The 14,722-nt window shown below is 43.9% G+C and overlaps 1 protein-coding gene across 1 annotated transcript in view; it reads left to right on the forward strand.

The window, feature by feature from the left end:
- Positions 1-14,376, forward strand: part of RELL1 (RELT-like 1) — a 50,408-nt gene extending 36,032 nt beyond the window's left edge. The window contains exons 5-7 of the mRNA XM_004681354.2: positions 305-538; positions 3,141-3,279; positions 12,784-14,376. Coding sequence (XP_004681411.1) covers positions 305-538; positions 3,141-3,276 — 370 coding nt within the window. The 3' untranslated portion in view covers positions 3,277-3,279; positions 12,784-14,376. The remainder of the gene's footprint in view (positions 1-304; positions 539-3,140; positions 3,280-12,783) is intronic.
- Positions 14,377-14,722: the final 346 nt, after the last annotated feature.

Here is a 14,722-nt window from a genome sequence, read left to right on the forward strand (position 1 = left end):
ACCCGCGCCACCAAGGAGGGCGGGAGAAACAATACTTTTAAAGTCAAATGGGGCAGCATCCTTAGCAGCGGTGTTTCCTTCCACCCTAGAAGGGCTAAGTTACCTCATTGACCAGCAAGCTGTCATGGTGGAGCCTTAGCTGTGGACCGACTGCCTAATGGGCCGCAGAGCCGGTCTGAGTCTGGGAAGAGCATTGTTTCCTTTGGAGCTGAACTTGCTCCTTGCATTTCAGGAAAGTAGACTGCCTCCACTGGTGTCTCTTTTAAGTAACAAGTTCCGTATTTTTCTTTTTCTCCCGCATCAGCCCTGTGACCCCCAGCACACCTGGGAGCCCACCTGTGAGTCCCGGGCCCTTGTCGCCAGGGGGCACTCCAGGGAGGCACATCTGTGGCCACCACCTGCACACAGTGGGTGGCGCTGTGGAGAGGGATGTGTGCAATCGGTGTAGGCACAAGCGCTGGCACTTCAAACCCGCCGTCAAGTCCAAAGATGGCCGCCCCAGGCGCCAAGGGGAAGTGACCGTCCTCTCTGTCGGCAGGTAAGATCCCTGCGGTGTGTGGCTTTGTACTAACCCGTTATGTACAGCGTTTATTTTCCTATGTGTGGCTCAAGTCAGATCTCTGGCCCTCTTTGGTGTTTTCTGGACCTGCGTTTTCCCAACAGCAGAAGAAATCTAAGAACAGCTAATACTAGATCAGATGTGTGTGTAAGTTAAGGTAAAAACTGATTACTTACCTGCAGTAGGGGTCTCCAAAGAGGAGCTTCATGATAGGCTGAGAAGTCCATGATTTGCATCTCTGAGCTCGAGGACTGGGCATGCGGTGGGGTAACTCAGTCCAAGTCTGGCAGTCTCAGAACAAGAACTGTGGTATCTGGGGGCAGGAGAAGACAGTTGTCTCAGCTCAAGCAAACAGAGCATGTTGGTCTTCCTCTGCCTTTTTGTTCTCAAGAGGTTGGATAATACTCACTGGCCTGGGGAGGGAATCTTCTGTACCCAGCCAGTAAAGCAAGTGTGAATCCTTTGGAAATACACCCACCAAAACAGAAATCATGGAACTAACTATCTGGGCATCCTGTACCCCAGTCAAATAGATACAAAATTAGCCATCACATTTGTGCCGATAAAGCCCAAGTCTCAACCTTATAGAGTGAGAGTTTAAATTGCACTTTGGAAATGCAAAGCAGGTGACTCATGTTCTCATCCAGAGTCTCAGGCTCTTTCTAGCTGTGGCTCTGCCAGATTTGCTAGAGAAGCACCCAGGGACATTTCTGATGAGAGGATTTGGATGAGACAGTCATGGGAGTGCCGTGTTTCATTGGCACTCGCATTCCACTAGCTAGACCTCAGTCACTTGCCACACCTACATGCCAGGTTGTGTGCAAATGTCTGACCACGTGCTAGAAAGCAGAGAAACGATGAGCTGGCCGGTCCGTGCCACCTAAGTCTGTGTGGGTTCCTGTGACCGCTTTCCTTTCCTCCACCTCCCTGAGCCTCAGTCCCTTGTCCTTCCACTTACTGGTGACATGTGACAGGGACATCTTGCAGTTCAAGTGATGAGCTGGACTCATCAGGAACTGCTTTGGCAGCGTCTGCTGTTTTGATTGTGAGCCTCATACAGGAGCTGCGCTGTGAATGCCACATTGGAAGGGCTGTAGAGAGGAATGCATGAGGGCATATGTGCTGAAGCCATAGTGGGGAGCACTGGGGGGAAGTTGGCAGTACTGTGCACGATCTTTCTCTGCTGACAAACTCTAAGCAGAGTTGCTTGACCTCATAACATCTCCCTCCCTCCAGTCCTGGCGCCATTACTGACAACCAGATTTCTTCCCATGCCTCTTTTTCTCCCCTCTCTAAAGTGAGGATAACAACATTTGCCTCCTTGGGGTGAGGATGGGTTGCTGTGAAGACTAAATATGGTAACGCACTTGAAAGCCTTAGGCCAGTTTTGGGCACCTTTGCATTTGAAAAATGTTGGCTGTTATCATGATCGGTATTTTAATTTGGTTGCGGTTCATCATCTGTTGCGCAAGCAGTGAGAAGACTGCAGGGCTGTTTGCCACTTACAGCAAAACAGGGCAGCCCATGACCACACTGTTTTATTAAGAAGCAGAGTCACGGGAATTTATGAATGTTGAATGTAATGAGAACCCGTAGCTTGTTAGGACAAAGCGTATTTTGTTTGCTTTAAAAAAATGTGCTGGAATTTTCAACTCAGATTCAACGTGGCTTTTTTAAATGCACAAGTCCAGCTCTCTCTTGGATGTGACTACTGTGAGCATTTGATCACTACGGCCAATTGTTCAGGGTGCACTGCTTACAGAGAGCCTTACCCGTGGGGCAGAACAGAGTTACCTGATCCTTCTCTCGCTTCCTCAGGTTGGGAAGTCTCATGTTGGACTAAGGAGCAGCATCTATTTTAGAGAGTTGAAGGGAAATTAAGACCAGAGCTGGAGAAAAGCCTTTAGGAAAAGCCTTCAGGGACTTGATGAGGTACTGGCAGAAGTCAAACTGAGAGAAATTGTCTTAACTTCCCTCTTAACTCTTAATGAAAACGTCTTTCCTTAACATTTCCCTTACTCCTTCATGAAAATGAGCCTGATTTTGCTTTTAAGAAAACAAAACAGATAAAAATCAGACACAAAAAACAACTGCCAATTGCTACTGATAAGTATGTCTTGGGGTTCACAGGCATGTGAGCGTGTGTGTGTGTGTGTGTGCGCGTGCGCGCGCATCAGACTCCTGGGAGTGAACTGTAGTTAAATGCTTTCCCTGGTGATGTCAGCCTAATTTGCAAGCTTTTATCTAGCCACCTGTGGTTAAAAAACTGCAGCTAAAGCCCAGTGACCATTAGAAACCACAACTCGATGGCTGTTTATTCTTTGAATGCCTCTGCTCTTTAATGTGTCTCCCGTGCCTGGAAAACAACCTGCAGGGTGTGATCTGTGGGGCAGGGCCAGCTGGAAAGCTGGACAGGGGTGTTTGCTGCATGGAATGTCCCTCCTGGGGCACATGGTATTTTCAGGGCTCTTCTAATTGTTGGCAGATTTTACTTGGGATCCTCTAGATGGATGACTTTTGAATCACTCATCGTTTTTGTTTACCGGAAAAATAAAACTCCCTGCATCTCCTTTGCCCTCAGGTTTAGGGTTACAAAAGTAGAACACAAGTCCAATCAGAAGGAACGGAGAAGCTTGATGTCCGTGAGTGGGACTGAAGGCATCAACGGGGAGCTGCCTGTGACCCCTGTGAAGAGAGAACGAAGTGACACGGAGTAGCGGGTGAGTTGTAGTTTTGGTGGCCTTGGGGGTGAGGCGGCGCCTGGTGTGGAGAAGTTAACTGTGAACTTCCCTGATTCTTGTGGTAGGAGAGCAGTTGTATTTGGCAGGAAAATGGAATGCTATCTGCCAACTGATAGAAGTGTAGGTGGTTGAACAAGACACATTGTGCAAAGCTCTTGTCAAGAGGCCACATACTTGGGTGTCTCCAGAGATGTGGAAAGATTGCTGATGGCCACTGCGGAGCGGTGGGGATTGTGGCAAACTAGAAATCACTTTCCCCACCTATTGGGCTTACACTAAATGCAGAAAACACTTAGTTTTGCTCGACTTGTGCCCCAGAGTGTAGATATTTATACTTTTAATGTAAAGTTAATACAGGCTTAACAACTTTGGCAGCTTTTTAAATTTCCTTAAAAAAGGCCAAGTGGAATAAAATTTTGTTGTCATTTCTAGGTAAACTATTTTGAAAAAAAAAAAGTGCTTTTTCCTATAATTGAGTTGGAAACCAGCTCTTTTTGATGTGCCCCTTTTCTAAAACATCTCCTGTAGGGAGAGTCCTCCTGTCAAATACTTTGAAGCAATTTAGAAAGCAAAAATGAATGCTCCTTGGTATGGCCATTTTAACTAGCAAGATAATGCTTTAAAGAAAAAGTCTACAATAGCTTGATTTTAGCTTTGCTTTCATCTTATTCTTTTCTTTTTGTTGGGCTCACGTAGCACTTACCGCTTTCAAGCTCCTTATTTCGTATAAAATGGCGAATATGAGGACCCAGGAGAAATCATGCTCCTAATTCCAATGGAACCTTGCTAGGAGGTTCCATTCAGAAAGGGGCCTGGGGGTGGACTGCTGGTGTGCTCGGAGGCCCAGGGAAAGGGCGGGCCCTGGAGGCGTGAAGCCAGGTTCAAATCAGGGCTTGTATGCACTAGCATTGGCCAAGGCAAATACTTTAGCTACTCTGATGATCCTCCAGCTCAGAGAGGTGGAGAATATTCTGCAAGAGTTGTGCTCTTGAATTCTATAAGACATATGGGCTGTGTTGGCTTCCTGGAGCTAGTTCTTGTAGCCTTGTCTTTAGGGAGATCTGGCCCCTTTTTCTGAGCGTAGGAGCTGAGGGGTGCTTTCTTTAAAGAAGAGAAACAGCAGAAAAGTCTGTCTTTGGCTTCTCGGCCACTGGTGCCTTCGGGAAGGGAACTAAGAGGAATTTAGGAAAAGGAAAAAGATGATAAATAGGAAAAACAGTTTATGTTAACTCATGCTCATCTTCTGCACACTGTTCATGCTCATCTTTTGCACCTCTCAAGTCACCACTATATATACTCCTGGCAAGGTTGAAACTATGCTCCCAGTTCTATAGATGAGCAAACTCATGAATGGAAAGGTTAGGAACATGTTGAGGGTTGCATAACTGGAAAGGGGAGCTGAGTTGAATCTAAGTCTTTCCCAGCAATGTCCTAGTACCTTGGGCCCTGTGGCTGTCGTCTTTTACATGGTAGCTGTCACCATTCTGCGACTAACACATTTAAATCAATGAAAGACCTAATTTTGCAATTTGTCAAGTGTTTACCAACCTCTGTACTAGGGTCCGTCATGTGGATATCACAGATGCAGCACATGTCCACGCTTGCAGAAAGTTACTAAATAGTGCAGAGAATACTTTAGCTGTTAGAACTGGAATCCTGCCTGATTTGGTAAATCAGAGAAGTATTCTGCTGAAAGCCGTGAGGTCTTGCCTCTCTGGGAAGAGAAGTATCTGACTACTCCAATCTGAGGTGTGGGAAGGTTGTGAAGAGTTCAGCTGCAAAGAGAGTATGAGTCACAGAAACAAAGAGATTGATGAAAACTAGGCAAAACAACAGCAAACTCTTGGACGCAGAAAGCAGATTGGGGGCAAGGCATTGGGGGTGCGTAAAAAGGTAGTGGGGTCAATTATGCATGGGTGGGTGGAAACAAGATTTTTGTTGGTGAGCATGAGGTAGTTTTTTTTTTTTTTTTAAAGATTTATTTATTTGTGCATACAGAACTGAGGTACAGGCCAGAGGCGGAGGGACGGTGAGAGGATTCACCAGAGACAAGAGTGGGGAGCAGAACAGGCAGATCGACAAAGTACACTGCTGAGGGGAGCAGCGGGTGGGTCAGGAGAGGTCTGCCGCGCCATGTGGTCTCCTCCGGGGCAGGTGGGGATTGAACTCATGCGGAAGTGGCTTTAGCTTCTCAGTGCTATGCTTTAACCTGCTGTGCCACCAGGGAGGGCCGCATGAGGTAGTGTTTACAGATGTTGAATGACAATGCTGTACATCTATAATTATGTAATGTCATATAAGCCAATGTTTCTCAAATAAAACTATGACTCCCCCGCCCCCACCCCCAGAAAGCAAGGTTTTGTGACAGAGAACTTAAAGTGTGGCCAGGGAAACTGCAAAAATAGGTCTTTAGCTGATTTAAATGTGTTAGCCACAGAATGATGATAGCTACCATGTAAAAGACAACAACCCCAGGATACAAGGTACTAGAACATTGCTGGAAAAGACTTAGATTCAACTTTGATCACTGTTGCTCAGAGAGGTACTCAAGATTTGGGAAGGTTCAAAGAATTAGGAGTCTGGACTAATTTTGTGACTATTAGAGTATGCCCGAGGTACCTGAAGTTCCCGCCACATTTCTCTGGCTTAACCTTGATATTCCTTGCAAAGCACACTGTCATCAAATGGAGTTTATAAAAGTACCCAAGATCTGGTCAGAAGATATGGCTCACACATGACTCACCAGTGAGAAACTGTACTTTACTACCGTCTTTCCATCCTTGACTGTGAAATGGGTATTAAGTTCATTGATCTAAGAAAGTGGCAAGAGATTACCCAGCATGCAGCCGACCTCAAGAGGTTAGTTATAGTGTGTTGTGCTGTCTACATCAGCACTAAGCAGGAGTGACCTGACACAGGGAATGTACTTTGCAACTAAATATTTGAATATTTGTAATATTTGAAACTAAAATTTTTACTATGGAAGTTTTTAGGGGGCCTCCCTGGTGGCACAAGGGGTTAAGTCTCAGCACTATGAAGCTTTCACCAGCCACTGTGACACGAGTTCAATCCCCAGCCAGGAAGCTGACCCTCAGGGCTCAGCAGACCTCTCCTGGCCCACCTGCTGCTCCCCTCAACAGTGTATTTCAGTGGATCTGCCTGAATCCTCTTACCACACTTCTGGCCTACACTAATTAAATACATCTTAAAAAAAATTTGACTATGGAAATTTTTAAACAAATTTAAAAATAGACTAATAGCTTGATTGCCATAGAGTCTTTTAATTATAGCTGTTCCTGCAGCTCTTACGCTGTCCTGGTGTGTTTTGAAAGACTCATTCCAGGTCATTAAAGTATTTAACCCTCACAGCTGCAGTAAGAAGGTTCTAGAAAGCACCCCATTTTGCAGGTGAAGGTTTTTAAACCCAGAGTTTAAGCATCTTGTTTAGAATTATCATAAGAATGTGAGGAAGCCCCCCCCCCCACCGTGGCACAGTGGTTTTGGGTTTTGAGCACCCCACTGCGAAGCTGAGCCAAGCTGTGCCCTGAGGTGTGACCCACATGCCGTAGCAGACCTCTCCTGACCCGCCTGCTGCTCCCCTCAGTAGTGCACTTCATTGATCTGCCTGTTTTGCTCCCCACTCTGACTCGATGAATCCTCTCACCACCCCTGCACCTCTGGCTTGTACCCCAGTTCTGTATGCACAAATAAATACTTTAAAAAATAAAAGCATGTGAGGGAGCTTATAAAGTCCACTCCAGGTATCTGAGGTCAGACACCGCCCAACTGGGTTGAGGAAAGCAGGTCCCATCACCAGAACCAGCTCCAGTTGAGGCCTGTTGCCTGGTGATGTCGCATTATCCAACACAGGATGGAAAAGGAGGGAAGGGAACACTCACTGGCATTTAAAAAAAAAGTATATATTCATTGAAATGTTTCTAGCTACACTTCTTAGATGACTCCTCCCCCCAAAGTGAATGTTTAGGGTATTTAACAGGACTTGGTTTCTACTGAGAGAAAATTCCTGATATTTCTCCTTCTTGGTCCAAATCTCTGGCTCTGGACTGAATTGGAGGTTTGCCCTAGAATGTAGCTACCAAAGTAGCAAAGGAATATCATGTATTGTTGAGACAATCTAATGCAATCTTTGAGATGTGCCTCTTTTCCTAATACGTTTAGATTTGGAGGTTGAAGTATTTTTATATTATAAATTCTTTGATTATTAAAATATTTTAAATTTTTTTACGTCATTCTTCATTTTGTGCCTTTTCCCATCTCAGTTGTAATCCCCATGGGCCTCCCACCACCAATTCCCCCATGTGCCATCATCTTCCCACCCCAGTTCCCATCCCATTCCCCCGCCACCCCCAAGTCTCCGGCTTCTAGTTGTTCATTGTTTGCATTTTTACTCTATTACATTTGTTTGTCTCTCTCTCTCGCTTTCATTAGTGTCTCATATTACTGTAGAATATATCCAAATAATCAAATGCGTGGCTACTCTCTGGTGAGGTTTCCTTATTTTGAATTAGGTGGTGGGCTATTCTAACTAGAGTGGTATCAAAGCTGCTTCAGAATTTCTCACTGTTGCTATCTTTTTCTTTTAAAAAAACAAGTCCTGCTGTTTGACATCTCCTCCCCTTTCTCTTTTCTCTCTGTCCCTTGGCCTGAGTTCTTTTCTGAAGCTTGATCTAACTTGCTGTCTCCCAGATTTATTTTGGCAATGCAGTTAAAATGGATTCTTTTTTCCACAGAAAATGTGTTTTGATTTCTTCTTAGAAGAATAAGCTTTTGTTCTTCAAAGTTAAATAAATCAAATTGCTTTCAGCCTTCAAATGCCACTGCTTTGTCTTCGTTATCACTGGTCTTTTGCTTTTTAAAAATGATACTGCCACAGACATGCCGTATCACGCATCTCTGCAGTCTGCTTTCCTTTTTTCCGATTTATGGTAGTATCTTATCAAACACTGATTTGGTGAGCTCACATAACAGTATTTTTTATCAACACAAGAACATCCTTTTATTTAAAATTATTATTGACACAGTGATTAAAAGCTGAGTTTTAAACTCTTAGGTTTAATTTTAACTGTGCCACTAGCCACCAATAATTTTAGGCAAGTTAGTTAGCCCTTTTTAGCCTCAGATTATTCGTCTTGAAAATGGTGTTGTTGCTGGGCTTCGGTGGTGTAGTGAACATGTCGATATAATTCTTCAGCCATGCTCAGCAGCCAGCAGTCACTATTCACTGCTATTGACCATTTTTGCTCATCTCCAGGGGTCTTTGTTGGTCATTAGCCCACTTCTCAGTTATCAAATGTAGGGTCTGTGAATCGCTATTTACTTAAGAACATCAGAGTTTTGCCGGCAAAGGCAAACATGGTCTGATTTCACCCAGGTAAGGTATAGAGAAATAAACCAACAGATGAACTAAACAGAGAAAAATTAATTTTCTACTGTAAGATCAATCCGTAGTTACCAAAAGGGAAGAGGATGGATGGGTTAAGTTCAGAGCATGACATGGCAAGGGGCTTGGGGTTTGGTGGTGAAGTGGATGGAGAGGCCCATGGCTCATTCATACACAACGGACACTTACATGATATTATAATGCAGATACTTCGAACAAACAAACAAAAAACAGAAGAGCTTTGGATTCTAACGACATCTCAGAGATAGATATTTGCCAGCTCTTAGGGATGTGGGCCATTTTCTTGTTTGTGTTCAGATGGCCTTAGTTCCTCTTACTGGAGGCAGGCTCAGAATTAGCAGGAAGGCCACTGGAAACTCTTGTTGAATTAAGTTCTTTTCATTATGAAGAGTGTGACATGGGTTAGGCTGGGAGGTAGAGTGCATGAGCATAGTTCTGCACTGGACGGGGCTCCCCCTGCAGGACGGGGCTCCCCCTGCCTGACGGGGCTACCTCTGCAGGACGGGGCTCCCCCTGCAGGACGGGGCTACCCCTGCCAGAGGGGGCTACCCCTGCCGGACGGGGCTACCCCTGCCGGATAGGGCTACCTCTGCCAGACGGGGCTACCTCTGCAGGAGGAGCCCTGTCCTGCAGAGGTAGCCCCGTCCTGTAGAGGTAGCCCTGTCCTGCAGAGGACTTCTGGGTGACTCACGGGGCCTTGGGAAAGTTGGGCTCATGAATCTAGGGTGTTTAACCTGGCAGCGCCTGGTGCAGAGAGGGCCCTCTCTAAATGTCAGAGCTCTCCTTGGTCGGCCTTTTCCTTCCGTAACCCGCTTGCCCTTTCAGGGCTTAGTATTCACTGTGCATTCATCTGTGTAGACCTCTAGTATTGGCAAACATGTCTCAATTTTTAAAAGGACCAGATTCTTTTTCCTAGAGAATCTTTTTTAACAAGATGTCCAAATCAAAGACCATCCTCACTTCTGTGACCTGTGACATCATAATGGAACGACAGCTTTGTGGTTAGAATTGTGTAGTGAGCAATATCCTGTAAGGAAAAAGGTGACTCTAGAGAGTTCTTTTATTTTTGAGGTTCTCAGTATCTCTCCATCTGTCATGGGATTTCCGAATTATCTTCTCAATGTAAGGGAGTCTTGTTTACTTTTTTAAGCTTAAGCTTACACATGTGTAAAACTGTCCTCAGCAAGCTTTCCAGAAGTGAGAGGCGAGGCTTGGTAGATGATGTGGGGTGCTTGATGGCAGGAATGGAGAGCCATAGGGGTGTGGAGTGTTTGCTCCCCTTGTTCTACCCCTTCTAGAGTTTCTTAGCACACTTGCCAGCTCACAAGTGGCTTTAACCTTAATGTGCTGTTGTGAAGAATGACTGTTCGAAAGTCGGTGTGTATAGACATGGGTACATTCCAAATGTAGGTTGAAATGGGAAGAAAGTTAATTAGCGTGGTAGAAATGCACCATGACACAGTTCCAGAAAGAGGGGCACAGGTGGAAATTTCCTAGTCTATAGGGCCTGCGGTGTCTTCTTTCCCCCAGATTGTCATTTCGATTAGACAGATATCTACCTGGACCTCTAGAATGGCTGGGCTGGGTGAGGGGTGCATTTCAGTAAGTGTGTGTTGGTGCAGAGGGAGAGGCCAGAACTGCAAGTCAGTGCTGGTAGCTTTTAATAGAACTTTAAAGAAGATTAGCTTTAGTTTCTCTGCCCAGTTTCTGGCATCAGTAGTGAGTTAGGAAACAATTTGTATTTTTACCTCCTCAAAGGAGTATATTATGTAGGTTTTGTTAGCTGTAGGAAGCAGTATCGCAGAAAGCCAATGTGATTGTGTAGAGCAGAAATTGGGTGACACCCATCATAGCTAGCCTGTGGGAATATACAAAGTGCTTGACCTTAGATTAAGCTATGAACGGGGCTCATTGTATGACCCCCAACAATCCTATGACTGATTGAGTGCTACAGAAAGGGCCGAGATTCAACAGCTGGCGAAGAGGGGTCTGGACTTGAAGACAGATCTCTGGCCCCAGATTCCTCATGTGTAACTCAGCCTTCAGTCTGTGGGCCTGTTCCACAAAGTCGGTCAAGTTTGTGCAAGGAACTCAAAATGGAAAGTTCCCCTATCAGTTGGGGTAAAATGCATACTGTGATGACACATTACATGCTGGACCTGGCATCTATGCCCTTAAAAGAATGGAGTATTTTCCTTGCTACCAAAAAAAGAAAAAAAAAATCTAGTCTAAGGGAGCAGGTAACAAAAAGAGGAGACATAAAAGTAGTTGCCTATTTTCTAGATGGCCTACTTTGAAGTTTTACTGGAAATCTTCTTTTACTTTTTTTCCCCATGTAGGGCCATTTTTGTATTTTTCCACCTCTGTACCTATGTACCTTTCTTTCTATTCCCAAGCTAGTATCTTCCGTATCAATCAGCTCTCAAATGAAAGTATTCCTCATTTATATAAAAAAGTTACACGCCATTTTCAACACATGCTTTTTACTTGTTTACGTTACCTAATAAGAATTCTTACACATTCCCCAAAGCAACTGGACTTGTCTTTGATCAGTTTTACATACAGATCAAATCTATAGTTCAGCAGATTGATGCAATACAGTCAGGAAATTACTCATTTCATAATTAATAATTCTATAAGGGAAGAATGTTCTATTTTCTTTTTAACTAAGGGATAAGGGCATTTTACTCCATCTTCTAATCACTATGACTATGATAAATGACAGTGACAGCAAAGGATGATATGAATACATTAGATAATATACAGAAAAGGTTGAAAACATTAGACCATATATCTTGAAGGATACAATGTAAAATAAAAAGGGTAAAAGATAAATATACAAAATAGAAAGACATAGCAGTCAATAAAAATGACTCCTATTTACTTTTTGCTGTTTCCTTATCTTTCTGCAAGTTGGTTTCACCTCTTATTTTTGTTGAGCAGTATAAGTCAGCACAATTTTGACAGAAAAGAGAATGTTGTGCTCTTAACCTGGGGTAGGTTGTGTTCTGCCTGCCTGGTGTGTTTGTTTTAGCATACACAGGTGTCTCTAGAATGTCCTGAGTTATCCCAATCTTTAAAAAAGGAAGGGCCACCACATAGATGAGACAATTGTTAAAAAAACAACTAGCCAGGGCCCTCCTTGGTGGCACAATGGGTTAAAGCACAGCACTACAGAACTACCACAGCCACTACAGCACAAGTTCGATCCCCAACCAGGGAGGTGACCCACATGGCGTGGCAGACCTCTCCTGTCTCACCTGCTGCCCGCTTCAGCAGGGTATTTTAGTCCATCTGCCTGTTCTGCTCCCCACTCTGTCTCAGGTGAATCCTTTCACCCCCGCATCTCTAACCTGTACCCCAGTTCTGTATGTATAAATAAATAAATCTTCAAAAAAAAAAAAAACAACCAACCACTTCACTCTTTGAAATGTAGAAAACTAGATCACACGTTTGAAAGGTGCTTTCTACAAGGAACTGTGGGGATGGTTCACGGGTGATGTGGTGATGGGAGATTGACAGGGACTATGCCTGAGGGGAGGAATCAAATACTGTACAAAAATGAACAATATAAGAAAATAAGTCTCATCGATTAAATAAATAAATAAGTAAAAGGAGCCTCCTTTGTAATGAAAGTGTCGGGGCCATGTAACTCAGGGGGTACAGTGAGGCCCTATGACCACGGGCCTCATCACCCTGTCCCTCCGCACCTGCCCAGTGAAATCCCAGCCAAGCTATCCTTTGTGCTGTAGACACAGTGAACTATATTAGGCGTGACTGGAAAAGACTCCGCACCTGACACATTCGGAGTTCCTCATCCCAACACGTTTGTCCTGCTGCTTGTTGCTTGCAGGATGTGGCCGAGGAGTCGAAGAACACGTCCCTGAGCGTGAGGGGCCTCTGTCCCTGGAGAAGCCCTGCCAGGCACCTTAGACCTAGGTTCAAACAGAGCAACACACTCAGCCTGCTGGGGTCCTCTGTGCTGGCAAAGCTTCAGGAAGCTTCGTGGGTAAAAAGCTGACCGTGTGTACCGCTCAACCTTTTTTTGTTCTCTCTTGCAGGAGTGACTGTATTTGAAGAGTTACAAGAGATTGAAACCTTACGACATATGAAGTGGCCTAGGGAATATTTTTTTATCTTTTGTACAGTTTCTGTCATGGAATCTGCTGTCACGTGAATAAAAGCTGAAAGGGAATAAATACTGTGCTCTGCTAGCTAAGGATGCAGTTTACTTTGAAACAGTTTTGATTTCAAAAGTCTGATAAAAAAATGACTACATTTCCAGGGAAGGAAAGAGCTCAGTGTTCGAAATCTCCTCGCCGACCTCGCCGCCGGCCTCGGAGTCCACACCGTAGAGCTTTCCCAGTGTTCTCGCCGTGTTCGTGAAACTCTCTGTGCACAGCCTCGCTGAGGCTGTGTCTGTGTGTACACACTTGTCTCCCCAAACCTACATTCCATTTTGCTACTGGTTGTAAGAAGTCACCTTATAGTTCAACTGTTACAAAAGATAAAGGCGACTTCCAAAAAACCCTCCAAAAACCAGAGATAACTCTTCAGTGGTGAAATCCCCTTGAGGATAATCTGGTCTAGACCTGAGAGATTGATTTCCCTGTGACCCCTGGATCATGAAGTCAGATGGAACCAGGTACTAGACTTTGGACCCAAAGGCCAAAATTCAACATTAATTCCTGCTACCACCCTCTCATCCCCCGATCACTTAAAAATTGAGGGTTTTTTTTTAACCCAAACTAAGCAGTTCTTATTTAGTTGTTCAATGAAGGGAAAAATGTCCTAAAATAAAATGTTTTGGCAACCCAAGGAAAAAACAAAGCCCAAAATTCTCCTTCTTGGTGCAACATGGGACTGTACTTCTGGTATTTTCTTTGGGGGTACTTCCTGTTTTCCACCTTGTAATTAATACTTTTTATATGACATTTGCCGGTTTCTTTCCCCTGTAGAGCTGGAAAGCCCCTCTTCTCCCCGAGCCTTACAGTTTATGAAACACCTGTAAAGAACCCAGAGGCAAAGATAGATTTCTAGAGGTCTGGGCTGAGGGAAGGGGGGTCCAGTTCCAGGGGACTCTGGGGAATTGCCTGTGTCAGTGCTGGCTGGTGATGGGGTACTTGTAGTTCAGAGAAAAAGCACATTTTTCATATGGCTCCATAAAGGTGATTTTTATAAATATGTACCTCAAAGTATTCCCTGTAAATATCTTCATTCCATTCTGTTTCTGGCATCAAACTAAACAGTTCTAACCTTTTAGAGGAAGGGTAGGTTTAATTTCATGTGAATTTTTACTGATAACAAAGTGAAAGGTCTGTATATATGCATGTATGTATACGTGTGTGTATATGTGTGTACATATACATACACGTACATACACACACTACACTTGAGGAAGTCAGTATCAAAACCAATTTTCAGGTCCAGAAAGTAGCAACTTAGGAGTTTTGGGGTATGTATTATTGTAAATAATATATGCATGGTTTAGGCCAATAAGTTTTTTTTGTTTGTTTTTAAAGCATTTTTGCTTTAAAAATATTATGCCCTCAAAATGGTGAGGGATGAAGTGTAAGATATTCTTCAGCTTTAATTATTTTTCAATGTTATTCAGGTTAGAGAACTTTTTTTTTTTAAACAGCAATACAACAGGCAAGAGAATACTCAAAAAATATTTAAAATTGTATTTATACCAAGAGTACATTTTAAATATTTTCTAATACTTGAGCAGTTTTTGTCTGGCTGGCTTCAAATATGCCAAAAGTCAAACATTGAATATTTTCAACACATAAGCTTTTTACTGGTTATATTATCTAAAAAGATTCGTAAGTGTTCCCAAAGCATCTGTTTACACGCCTGGTGTTTCCCTCCTTCCTCGAAGGATAGGGGAGCGCAGTTAGGCTAAAAAACACTATCATGGAGCTCTGGGGTAATTACTGAGTCGGACACCACCTTGATGTAAAAATTTGTAAAGGGAAATTTTTCACCATTTCGAGTGTC

The sequence above is a fragment of the Condylura cristata genome, unplaced genomic scaffold (assembly GCF_000260355.1).
Source record: "Condylura cristata isolate star-nosed mole 26May11 unplaced genomic scaffold, ConCri1.0 scaffold00012, whole genome shotgun sequence".
Lineage (NCBI taxonomy): Eukaryota > Metazoa > Chordata > Mammalia > Eulipotyphla > Talpidae > Condylura > Condylura cristata.